Source organism: Oncorhynchus tshawytscha, unplaced genomic scaffold (genome assembly GCF_018296145.1).
Source record: "Oncorhynchus tshawytscha isolate Ot180627B unplaced genomic scaffold, Otsh_v2.0 Un_contig_9448_pilon_pilon, whole genome shotgun sequence".
In the NCBI taxonomy this organism is placed as follows: domain Eukaryota; kingdom Metazoa; phylum Chordata; class Actinopteri; order Salmoniformes; family Salmonidae; genus Oncorhynchus; species Oncorhynchus tshawytscha.
Genome location: NW_024609236.1, coordinates 79,277 through 93,558, shown reverse-complemented (window position 1 = coordinate 93,558; position 14,282 = coordinate 79,277). Strand labels below are relative to the sequence as shown.

At 37.5% G+C, this 14,282-nt stretch overlaps 2 protein-coding genes across 2 annotated transcripts; both read right to left on the bottom strand.

The window, feature by feature from the left end:
* Positions 1-2,820: 2,820 nt before the first annotated feature.
* Positions 2,821-4,260, bottom strand: LOC121844463 (zinc finger protein 20-like). The gene is given in 1 exon segment (XM_042314585.1): positions 2,821-4,260. A coding segment is annotated over 1 exon segment (777 nt). The 5' UTR covers positions 4,074-4,260; the 3' UTR covers positions 2,821-3,296.
* Positions 4,261-4,697: 437 nt separating this feature from the next.
* LOC112242103 (vegetative cell wall protein gp1-like) lies at positions 4,698-13,432 on the bottom strand. Its single transcript, XM_024410070.2, has 2 exons — positions 11,293-13,432; positions 4,698-4,811 (listed from the first exon to the last, which is right to left on the bottom strand). The coding sequence occupies exon 1, from the start codon at positions 12,750-12,752 to the stop codon at positions 11,403-11,405; it is 1,350 nt and encodes a 449-aa protein (XP_024265838.2). The 5' UTR covers positions 12,753-13,432; the 3' UTR covers positions 4,698-4,811; positions 11,293-11,402.
* Positions 13,433-14,282: the final 850 nt, after the last annotated feature.

Genomic DNA, 14,282 nt, shown 5'->3' with positions numbered 1-14,282 from the left:
TCCACACTGACGGAGCTTGAGAGGATCTGCAGAGAAGAATGGGAGAAACTCCCCAAATACAGGTGTGCCAAGCTTGTAGCGTCATATCCAAGAAGATTCGAGGCTGTAATCGCTGCCAAAGATGCTTCGAAACAGCACTGAGTAAAGGGTCTGAATACTGACAATTTCAGTCAAATGTTTGGACACACTTACTCATTCTGAATATTTCAGTTGTATATTTTTAATACATTTGCAAAACATTTTACAAAACCAGTTTTTGCGTTTGTCATTTTGAGGTATTGTGTGCAGATTGAGGGGGGAAAAAAACAATTTCATACATTTTCGAATAAGGCTGTAACGTAACAAAATGTGGGGAAAAGTCAAAGGGTCTGAACACTTTCCAAATGCTCTGTATATAAGGAACGTAACAATACATCATGTAGATGTATATAATGAACAGACTAGGTCTATACTGCTCCTACATGGTGTAACAATACATCATGTAGATGTATATAATGAACAGACTAGGTCTATACTGCTCCTACATGGTGTAACAATACATCATGTAGATGTATATAATAAACAGACTAGGTCTATACTGCTCCTACATGGTGTAACAATACATCATGTAGATGTATATAATGAACAGACTAGGTCTATACTGCTCCTACATGGTATAACAATACATCATGTAGATGTATATAATGAACAGACTAGGTCTATACTGCTCCTACATGGTGTAACAATACATCATGTAGATGTATATAATGAACAGACCAGGTCTATACTGCTCCTACATGGTGTAACAATACATCATGTAGATGTATATAATGAACAGACCAGGTCTATACTGCTCCTACATGGTGTAACAATACATCATGTAGATGTATATAATGAACAGACCAGGTCTATACTGCTCCTACATGGTGTAACAATACATCATGTAGATGTATATAATGAACAGACCAGGTCTATACTGCTCCTACATGGTGTAACAATACATCATGTAGATGTATATAATGAACAGACCAGGTCTATACTGCTCCTACATGGTGTAACAATACATCATGTAGATGTATATAATGACCAGACCAGGTCTATACTGCTCCTACATGGTGTAACAATACATCATGTAGATGTATATAATGAACAGACCAGGTCTATACTGCTCCTACATGGTGTAACAATACATCATGTAGATGTATATAATGAACAGACCAGGTCTATACTGCTCCTACATGGTGTAACAATACATCATGTAGATGTATATAATGAACAGACCAGGTCTATACTGCTCCTACATGGTGTAACAATACATCATGTAGATGTATATAATGAACAGACTAGGTCTATACTGCTCCTACATGGTGTAACAATACATCATGTAGATGTATATAATGAACAGACTAGGTCTATACTGCTCCTACATGGTGTAACAATACATCATGTAGATGTATATAATGAACAGACCAGGTCTATACTGCTCCTACATGGTGTAACAATACATCATGTAGATGTATATAATGAACAGACTAGGTCTATACTGCTCCTACATGGTGTAACAATACATCATGTAGATGTATATAATGAACAGACCAGGTCTATACTGCTCCTACATGGTGTAACAATACATCATGTAGATGTATATAATGAACAGACCAGGTCTATACTGCTCCTACATGGTGTAACAATACATCATGTAGATGTATATAACTAATAATGAACAGACTAGGTCTATACTGCTCCTACATGGTGTAACAATACATCATGTAGATGTATATAATGAACAGACCAGGTCTATACTGCTCCTACATGGTGTAACAATACATCATGTAGATGTATATAATGAACAGACCAGGTCTATACTGCTACTACATGGTGTAACAATACATCATGTAGATGTATATAATGAACAGACCAGGTCTATACTGCTCCTACATGGTGTAACAATACATCATGTAGATGTATATAATGAACAGACTAGGTCTATACTGCTCCTACATGGTGTAACAGACTAGGTCTATACTGCTCCTACATGGTGTAACAATACATCATGTAGATGTATATAATGAACAGACTAGGTCTATACTGCTCCTACATGGTGTAACAGTACATCATGTAGATGTATATAATGAACAGACTAGGTCTATACTGCTCCTACATGGTGTAACAATACATCATGTAGATGTATATAATGAACAGACTAGGTCTATACTGCTCCTACATGGTGTAACAATACATCATGTAGATGTATATAATGAACAGACTAGGTCTATACTGCTCCTACATGGTGTAACAATACATCATGTAGATGTATATAATGAACAGACCAGGTCTATACTGCTCCTACATGGTGTAACAATATATCATGTAGATGTATATAATGAACAGACCAGGTCTATACTGCTCCTACATGGTGTAACAATACATCATGTAGATGTATATAATGAACAGACCAGGTAACTACATGGTGTAACAATGAGATGTATATAATGAACAGACCAGGTCTATACTGCTCCTACATGGTGTAACAATACATCATGTAGATGTATATAACTAATAATGAACAGACTAGGTCTATACTGCTCCTACATGGTGTAACAATACATCATGTAGATGTATATAATGAACAGACTAGGTCTATACTGCTCCTACATGGTGTAACAATACATCATGTAGATGTATATAATGAACAGACTAGGTCTATACTGCTCCTACATGGTGTAACAATACATCATGTAGATGTATATAATGAACAGACTAGGTCTATACTGCTCCTACATGGTTTAACAATACATAGATATAAAATGAACATCCACACAGTTTAAAAAAAATACCAGTTTACTTTTATTCAGTTACATGTTGAAATAATCAAATCATTTTTACAAATCAGTACTGATGGACATTGAGGTAGTAAATGTTTTATCATGTCAACAACTTATCAATGTTATCAGAACAACGTCATCTAATTATCACACAGCTTATTAATAACTACTACACAAATGAACTCAATGAAAAACACAACGACTAAATTCAAGAGGTTAAGATCAGAATCAAGAAAAACACATGAATGATTAATTTCATTTTTTTTTTTAAATAACAATATCCAAATCATATAATAAACACTTAAGGGTTTATATTTATCAATAAAAATTCATAATGAAAATCAAATACATTCAAAATCTATTCTAATTTTAGATGCGAACATGTTTTGAGAGAAAAAATTAACTAAGAACAAAAGTAAGCCTATTTTTTTTCTTACAATTTTCTTTAATGTGGCATAAACCAAAGCACAAAAAGTTTGTCAAAACTATAAGTCAGAACACAGCCTCTATTCTCTCATGTGATTTCATGTCCTCTGACTGGGAAAATGTCTTTCCACACTGAGAACACTGGAACGGATTCTATCCCGTGTGTGTTCCTTCATGCCTTTTCAGGTTCACTAACTGGGTAAAACTCTTTCCACATTGGGAGCATTGGAAAGGCTTCTCTCCTGTGTGCGTCATCTCATGCTTTTTCAGTGTCCCTAAAAAGGTAAAACTCTTTCCACACAAGGAGCAGTGGAAAGGCTTCTCTCCTGTGTGTATTCTCTCATGCATTTTCAAGTTCCCTAACCAGGCAAAAGCTTTTCCACACTGAGAGCATTGGAAAGGCTTATCTCCTGTGTGTGTCCGCTCATGTGATTTCAGGTCCCCTAGCTGGATAAATCTCTTTCCACAGTCTGAACAGTGGTATGGCTTCTCCCCTGTGTGTGTTCTCAAATGCATATTCAGATTCCCTAACCGGGTAAAACTCTTTCCACACTGAGAGCATTGGAAAGGCCTCTCTACAGTGTGTGTTCTCTCATGTGATTTCAGGTCCCCTGATGAGAAAAATTTACTTTCACATTGGGAGCATTGATACGGCTTCTCTCCAGTGTGTGTTCTTTCATGCACTTTTAGATGCCCTGAGTGTCCAAAACCTTTTCCACACTGGGAGCAGTGATAAGGCTTATTTCCTGTGTGTGTCATCTCATGCATTTTCAGGTTCCCTAAATGGGTAAAACGTTTTCCACAGAAGGAGCAATGGAAAGGCTTCTCTCCCGTGTGTGTCATCTCATGCGTTTTCAAGTTCCCTAAACGGGTAAAACTTTTTCCACAATGAGAGCATTGGAATGGTTGTTCGCCTGTGTGTATTCTCTTGTGTTTTTTTCAGATGTGATGACTGCATAAATCTCTTTCCACATTGAGAGCATTGGAAAGGCCTATCTACTAAATGTGTTCTCTCATGTTTTCTCAGGTCCCCTGGTGAGAAAAAACCCTTTTGACACTGGGAGCATTGATACGGCTTCTCGCCAGTGTGTGTTCTTTCATGCACTTTTAAATGACCTGAGTATCTAAAACCCTTTCCACACTGAGAGCATTGATACGGCTTCTCCCCTGTGTGTATTCTTTCATGCTCTTTCAGATGCGACGACTGGATAAATCTCTTTCCACACTGAGCGCATTGGAAAGGCCTCTCTAAAGACTGTGTGTGTGTTCTCTCATGTGACTTCAGGTCCCCTGGTGAGAAACATTTCTTTTCACACTGGGAGCATTGATATGGCTTCTCTCCAGTGTGTCTTCTTTCATGCACCTTTAGATGCCCTGACTGTCCAAAACCCTTTCCACACTGGGAGCAGTGGTAAGGCTTCTCCCCTGTATGTGTTTTCATATGTTCTTTCAGGTGCCCTAACCGGATAAATCTCTTCCCACACTGGGAGCAGTGGTGTGCTCTTGCTGGTTTGGATGTCTCTGGGTCAGGTTCTTCTGAAGGACTCGTCCCGCTTTCAGAATGAGAGTCTGTTCTCTCTCCTGTCAAAGACAGAGTATTTGGTTAAACAGAGAGACCTGAATGAAACCTCCACATGGTAAAACTGTCTACCTATGAGGTTTAATCTAGACTAGATCCCTCAATAAAAGAGCAATGGATAAATAGACTAGTCAGTATAGGATACATGTAATAGACATAATGGGTAAATAGACTAGTCAGTATAGGATACATGTATTAGACCTAATAGATAAATAGACTAGTCAGTATAGGATACATGTATTAGACCTAATAGATAAATAGACTAGTCAGTATAGGATACATGTATTAGACCTAATAGATAAATAGACTAGTCAGTATAGGATACATGTATTAGAACTAATAGATAAATAGACTAGTCAGTATAGGATACATGTATTAGACCTAATAGATAAATAGACTAGTCAGTATAGGATACATGTAATAGACTAGTCAGTATAGGATACATGTAATAGACTAGTCAGTATAGGATACATGTAATAGACTAGTCAGTATAGGATACATGTAATAGACTAGTCAGTATAGGATACATGTATTAGACCTGATGGATAAATAGACTAGTCAGTATAGGATACATGTAATAGACTAGTCAGTATAGGATACATGTAATAGACTAGTCAGTATAGGATACATGTAATAGACTAGTCAGTATAGGATACATGTAATAGACTAGTCAGTATAGGAAACATGTAATAGACTAGTCAGTATAGGATACATGTAATAGACTAGTCAGTATAGGATACATGTATTAGACCTGATGGATAAATAGACTAGTCAGTATAGGATACATGTAATAGACTAGTCAGTATAGGATACATGTATTAGACTAGTCAGTATAGGATACATGTAATAGACTAGTCAGTATAGGATACATGTAATAGACTAGTCAGTATAGGATACATGTAATAGACTAGTCAGTATAGGATACATGTATTAGACCTAATGGATAAATAGACTAGTCAGTATAGGATACATGTAATAGACCTAATAGATAAATAGACTAGTCAGTATAGGATACATGTAATAGACTAGTCAGTATAGGATACATGTAATAGACTAGTCAGTATAGGATACATGTAATAGACTAGTCAGTATAGGATACATGTAATAGACTAGTCAGTATAGGATACATGTAATAGACTAGTCAGTATAGGATACATGTAATAGACTAGTCAGTATAGGATACATGTAATAGACTAGTCAGTATAGGATACATGTAATAGACTAGTCAGTATAGGATACATGTAATAGACTAGTCAGTATAGGATACATGTAATAGACTAGTCAGTATAGGATACATGTATTAGACCTGATGGATAAATAGACTAGTCAGTATAGGATACATGTAATGTAATAGACTAGTCAGTATAGGATACATGTAGACTAGTCAGTATAGGATACATGTAATAGACTAGTCAGTATAGGATACATGTAATAGACTAGTCATGGATAATGTATAGACTAGTCAGTATAGGATACATGTAATAGACTAGTCAGTATAGGATACATGTAATAGACTAGTCAGTATAGGATACATGTAATAGACTAGTCAGTATAGGATACATGTAATAGACTAGTCAGTATAGGATACATGTAATAGACTAGTCAGTATAGGATACATGTATTAGACTAGTCAGTATAGGATACATGTATTAGACTAGTCAGTATAGGATACATGTAATAGACTAGTCAGTATAGGATACATGTATTAGACCTAATAGATAAATAGACTAGTCAGTATAGGATACATGTAATAGACTAGTCAGTATAGGATACATGTAATAGACTAGTCAGTATAGGATACATGTAATAGACTAGTCAGTATAGGATACATGTAATAGACTAGTCAGTATAGGATACATGTAATAGACCTAATGGATAAATAGACTAGTCAGTATAGGATACATGTATTAGACCTAATAGATAACTAGCAGGTGTATCTCACTGATCATCCCTAAAGCCAACACCTCATTTGGCCGCCTTTCGTTCCAGTTAATGTGGTGGTTGTATCCAGTTCATGTGGTGGTTGTATCCAGTTAATGTGGTGGTTGTATCCAGTTAATGTGGTGGTTGTATCCGTACCCGTTTTAAATTCTAAGCCAATCAGATTATTTAGTTATTGACAGTTGTGTAAGTTTCCACTCGTTGACAATTTCAAAAGCTGAAAAAAGAAAAACTTGTGTTGAGGTCTTGACTCTCAGGATAAACACATTTTCCCTATATTTTTAAGTACCTTGTGAGATAAGTGATAATACTTCATGTAAAAACGAAGATGTGACTGTGTTGATAATAGATCTACTTCCTTCCCCTTTCACTTGAGTAATGACTATTTCCTGCTAATTAAACAGATGGGATTTTCACGCTAACAGCCGTACCACATGTCAGTCATTACAGTAGCAACATAACTTGGTGAACCACAACAAGATAATAGATCTATTTCCTTCCCCTTCCATTTTTTTGTTTGTTGTAATACTGAGAAAGATTTAGCCTTGCTTGGACCAATTCGTTTCCACATCTACAATAATGATACATTTTCGCTCTTCTCACTAACAGCTAAATGATTGCATCTTGTTATTGTATTGCACACAAATTGTCTATGGGATTGAGGTCGGGGCTTTGTGATGGCCACTCCAATACCTTGACTTTGTCGTCCTTAAGCCATTTTGCCACAACTTTGGAATTACGCTTGTGGTGATTGTCCATTTGGAAGACCCATTTGCGACCAAGCTTTAACTTCCTGACCGAAGTCTTGAGATGTTGCTTCAATATATCCATAGAATTTTCTTTCTTCATGATGCCATCTATTTTGTGAAGTGCACCAGGCCCTCCTGCAGCAAAGCACCCCTTCGGCTTGCAAGCCTCCCCCTTTTTCATCCAAACATAACAATGGTCATTATGGCCAAACAGTTGGTATTTTTATTTCATCAGACCAGGGGACATTTCTCCAAAAAGTACAATCCTTGTCCCCATGTGCAGTTGCAAACCGTAGTCTGGCATTTTTTATGGCGGTTTTTGAGCAGTGGCTTCTTCCTTGCTGAGCGGTCTTTCAGGTTATGTCGATATAGGACTCGTTTTACTGTTGATATAGATACTTTTGTACCTGTTTCCTCCAGCATCTTCACAATGTCCTTTGCTGTTGTTCTGGGATTGATTTGCACTTTTCGCAACAATACTTATTTTCCACCATAATTTGCAAATAAATTCATTAAAAATCCTACAATGTGATTTTCTGGATTTTTTTTCTCTCATTTTGTCTGTCATAGTTGAAGTGTACCTATGATGAAAATTACAGGCCTCTCTCATCTTTTTAAGTGGGAGAACTTGCACAATTGGTGGCTGACTAAATACTTTTTTTGCCTCACTGTATACAGTAGCAACATAACTTGGTGAACCACAACAAGATAATAGATCTCAGCTTAAATGGTTGTATGCATGCAAATCTTATTTTACTGTGAAATAAGCCTTGCATTGTTATACATTGATGCCTGTTTTGTCAATTTTCCAATTATCTCACGAGGGCTTAAAGGTACAGTAGCACAAAAAGCACCCTCTATACAAAATGGAAATCAAAATAAATAAACATTGTTTAATACGATCAATACTAACTTTGCATAATGTGGTAATATATAGCGTATATAATGTGGTAATATATAGTGTATATAATGTATATAATGTGGTAATATATAGTGTATATAATGTAGTAATATATAGTGTATATAATGTATATAATGTGGTAATATATAGCGTATATAATGTGGTAATATATAGTGTATATAATGTATATAATGTGGTAATATATAGTGTATATAATGTATATAATGTTGTAATATATAGTGTATATAATGTATATAATGTTGTAATATATAGTGTATATAATGTATATAATGTTGTAATATATAGCGTATATAATGTATATAATGTTGTAATATATAGTGTATATAATGTATATAATGTTGTAATATATAGTGTATATAATGTATATAATGTTGTAATATATAGTATATATAATGTATATAATGTTGTAATATATAGCGTATATAATGTATATAATGTTGTAATATATAGCGTATATAATGTATATAATGTTGTAATATATAGTGTATATAATGTATATAATGTTGTAATATATAGTGTATATAATGTTGTAATATATAGTGTATATAATGTATATAATGTTGTAATATATAGCGTATATAATGTATATAATGTTGTAATATATAGTGTATATAATGTATATAATGTTGTAATATATAGCGTATATAATGTATATAATGTTGTAATATATAGTGTATATAATGTATATAATGTTGTAATATATAGTGTATATAATGTATATAATGTTGTAATATATAGTGTATATAATGTATATAATGTTGTAATATATAGTGTATATAATATATCGTGTATATAATGTATATAATGTTGTAATATATAGTGTATATAATATATTGTGTATATAATGTATATAATGTGGTAATATATAGTGTATATAATGTGGTAATATATAGTGTATATAATGTATATAATGTGGTAATATATAGTGTATATAATGTATATAATGTGGTAATATATAGTGTATATAATGTATATAATGTGGTAATATATAGTGTATATAATGTATATAATGTGGTAATATATAGTGTATATAATGTGGTAATATATAGCGTATATAATGTATATAATGTGGTAATATATAGTGTATATAATGTATATAATGTGGTAATATATAGTGTATATAATGTATATAATGTGGTAATATATAGTGTATATAATGTATATAATGTGGTAATATATAGTGTATATAATGTATATAATGTGGTAATATATAGTGTATATAATGTATATAATGTGGTAATATATAGCGTATATAGCGTATATAATGTGGTAATATATAGTGTATATAATGTGGTAATATATAGCGTATATAATGTATATAATGTGGTAATATATAGTGTATATAATGTATATAATGTGGTAATATATCGTGTATATAATGTATATAATGTGGCAATATATAGTGTATATAATGTATATAATGTGGTAATATATAGCGTATATAGCGTATATAATGTGGTAATATATAGTGTATATAATGTGGTAATATATAGCGTATATAATGTATATAATGTGGTAATATATAGTGTATATAATGTATATAATGTGGTAATATATCGTGTATATAATGTATATAATGTGGCAATATATAGTGTATATAATGTATATAATGTGGTAATATATAGCGTATATAGCGTATATAATGTGGTAATATATAGTGTATATAATGTGGTAATATATAGCGTATATAATGTATATAATGTGGTAATATATAGCGTATATAATGTATATAATGTGGTAATATATAGTGTATATAATGTATATAATGTGGTAATATATCATGTATATAATGTATATAATGTGGTAATATATAGTGTATATAATGTATATAATGTTGTAATATATAGCGTATATAATGTATATAATGTGGTAATATATAGTGTATATTTATACCCCAGACCAAATGGTTTCCAAATATTTGAAGTACATTTAGCTATTCTGTATTTTATTTATACCATACATCATTGCTGTTCCAATTAAGCCCAGGTTGCTCCTATTAAGGGTACAGTAGCACTAAAAGCCTCTATACATAATGGAAATTAAAATAAATAAATCATTGCCGCTCCTATTAAGCCCAGTTTGCATTGAAACACATGGAGATTGTGTGTTGATGTAAACCTGAACATGAATGTCTTTACTTCAGATTTAAGTTGTTTAAAATACTCAAACTACAGTTATGCTTACTAAAGAGACTCATATAATACCATTACCAATATTAAGAACAATTAGAAACCTCTGTACTCTCTCCAAGACGTTTGGAGTAGACAGCTTGAAACGCCTAAAACAGGACGAGATTAGGAACGGTAGCTCGGAACGCCTGAAACAGGACGAGATTAGGAACGGTAGCTCAGAACAACAAAATGGATGACATTAGGAATGGTAGCTCAGAACGGCTTAAACAGGATGACATTAGGAATGGTAGCTCTGAACAACAAAATGGATGACATTAGGAATGGTAGCTCGGAACAACAAAATGGATGACATTAGGAATGGTAGCTCTGAACAACAAAATGGATGACATTAGGAATGGTAGCTCTGAACAACAAAATGGATGACATTAGGAATGGTAGCTCTGAACAACAAAATGGATGACATTAGGAATGGTAGCTCTGAACAACTGAAACAGGATGACATTAGGAACCTCTCTATAGCCTCGTTGTTTATACATACGAAGATCAATGGGGCGGCAGGCAGCCTAGTGGTTAGAGCGTTGGACTGAGTAACCCGAAAGGTTGCAAGATTGAATCCCCGAGCTGACGAGATAAAAAAAATGTGTCGTTCTGCCCCTGAACAAGGCAGTTAACCCTCTGTTCCTAGGCCATCATTGAAAATAAGAATGTGTTCTTAACTGACTTGCGTGAAGTTATTTACCTGAGAGAGTCAATAAACGCAGCAGCCTCTTCGGGTGTGTAAAGCTTCTTAGGCGTTCCGTTGACCATAATCTTCAATGTGGCCTGGGTACAGCAGTGAGTAGTCCATTTTCATTCCCTTGGAGTTGAGCCTTTTACCTCATCAAACACCTTGCATCTTCGTACAACCGCTGGGGAGTAATCATTGAAGAATGAGACCCTTGGACCGTGGCGTTGATTATCGTCCGATCCGATGCGTCTGGCCGAGCCCGTGAGGCGCTGCTTGTCGGTGAAGTTGTGGAACTTTCTAACCACTGGTTGTGGGCCTGGTTGGGACCACTGATTGGGACCACTGGTTGTGGGCGCTGGTTGGGACCACTGGTTGTGGGCGCTGGTTGGGACCACTGATTGGGACCACTGGTTGTGGGCGCTGGTTGGGACCACTGGTTGTGGGCGCTGGTTAGGACCACTGATTGGGACCACTGGTTGTGGGCGCTGGTTGGGACCACTGGTTGTGGGCGCTGGTTGGGACCACTGGTTGGGACCACTGATTGGGACGACTGGTTGTGGGCGCTGGTTGGGACCACTGGTTGGGACCACTGGTTGGGACCACTGGTTGTGGGTGCTGGTTGGGACCACTGGTTGTGGGCGCTGATTGGGACCACTGGTTGGGACCACTGGTTGGGACCACTGGTTGTGGGCGCTGGTTGGGACCACTGGTTGGGACCACTGGTTGTGGGCGCTGGTTGGGACCACTGGTTGTGGGCGCTGATTGGGACCACTGGTTGTGGGCGCTGGTTGGGACCACTGGTTGGGACCACTGGTTGTGGGCGCTGGTTGGGACCACTGGTTGGGACCACTGGTTGTGGGCGCTGGTTGGGACCACTGGTTGTGGGCGCTGGTTGGGACCACTGGTTGGGACCACTGGTTGTGGGCGCTGGTTGGGACCACTGGTTGTGGGCGCTGGTTGGGACCACTGGTTGTGGGCGCTGGTTGGGACCACTGGTTGTGGGCGCTGGTTGGGACCACTGGTTGGGACCACTGGTCGTGGGCGCTGATTGGGACCACTGGTTGGGACCACTGGTCGTGGGCGCTGATTGGGACCACTGGTTGTGGGCGCTGGTTGGGACCACTGGTTGTGGGTGCTGGTTGGGACCACTGGTTGGGACCACTGGTTGGGACCACTGGTTGTGGGCGCTGATTGGGACCACTGGTTGGGACCACTGGTTGGGACCACTGGTCGTGATGCGCCGGTTGGGACCACTGGTTGTGGGCGCTGGTTGGGACCACTGGTTGGGGTATCGATGTTTCAGAGCGATGGGTTCTATTCAGCTTCACACGTCCAGCCTTAGTATCCATTTGTCGGGAGCCAGGAATTGATTCCTGAAAAGAATTTAACTGAACGTGTCCCTTCAGTATTTTCCGGGAGTCCCGCCACACGGATAATGCATCTGCGTCCTCGGTTATCCGAGAAGAAGTCATCAATGTGCGCGGGCCATTTTGCGCACCTGTTTCTCAAGTGCCTTTAATCTTAATGTCCATTGATGTAGTTAAAGTTTCCACAGTAGCAATTCTTCCGCCTCATCAACACGCTTGACAACTTTCTGTAGTTCAGCTGAATGGCCTGCTATTGCTTCCAAGACCGTTCCTATCTTGATATCGATCACTTTAGTAATGCTATCAGTCATATTTTGAATCACCAGGTCCATTGTGCCTGGATCTGCAATGGTATTAGCTTCGCTAACGTTAGTTAGCTCCTCCTACACGGGGTGGTGGTTCTGGTCGAGTTCTTAGTAGTTCTGCTGGGCATGTTGTCGGGAAACTTTTGAGACATAGCCGTCAAGACTCATTGTAGTGCAACTTATTTCAGGTTAGGGTGTTCTACCACTTTTTCAAGCGAAAAAGAAAGCAAATTAACGAATGCCACGGGAGCTCTCTGAAACGCAGTGTTTTCTTTACGGCGCCATTTTGTCCTCCCCGTCCCGGTGTGTAACTTTTGCAGGCAACTTTGACACCTTTTGGAAGCAGAGGATGCTCTATAAGGAGGGTGGGATCCATCCTAATAATTTGGATGCCTGGATCCTGTCCAAAATAAAGTGGTGATCCTAAGTGGTGATTCTATCTCAAGACAGGGAATTTTTTACTAGGACTAAATGTCAGGAATTGTGAAAAACGGAGTTTAAATGTATTTGGCTAAGGTGTATGTAAAGTTCAGACTTCAACTGTATGTCATATTGAGGTGTTTAGCTATAAGTTAAACCTGATCAATCAACGCTAGACAGACACAGAGAGGGGGAACAGATGAAAGTGAGAGAGATGGGAAGAGAGTGGAAGACAGAGAGATGGGGGGGACGAAAGTGAGAGGTGGGATGAGAGTGGAAGACAGAGAGATGGGGGATGAAAGTGAGAGAGGTGGGAAGAGAGAGATGGGGGATGAAAGTGAGAGAGGTGGGAAGAGAGAGATGGGGGATGAAAGTGAGAGAGGTGGGAAGAGAGAGTTGGGGGGATGAAAGTGAGAGAGGTGGGGAAGAGAGTGGAAGACAGAGAGATGGAGAGAGAGATAGACAGCAGTGCAAATATACTTAGACTTGAGTATTTCAACAACTCTTCTCTTCCAACTTGTTAGGCAATCATATATCTACCTACCGGGGAAAGGATGGCCAGCCACACAGGAGGGTGATTTTTTTTACTACGGAGGAGAAGGAGGCCGTGCTGACCGAGATGCATGCTGGTAATTTCGGAGTGAAGCGCATGAATGCCAAAATCAACTTTACGCTTCCTCCTGACGGGGAATTACCAAGGAGGTGGACAGCCGGGGCAAGTGGATGAACCTTTTTGTTTATCAATCACATTCTATTATATCTGGAATTATTATGAATTCAATGAATGTCATATCAGAGAGCACAAGGTCAGTACCCTGTCTAGCCTGCCAGAAGTTTGAGAGTGCGGAGACTGTGGTGCCGGAGTTGAAGTCCCAATTCAAATGTTGCCCTGATAAGTTGTTTTGTGATG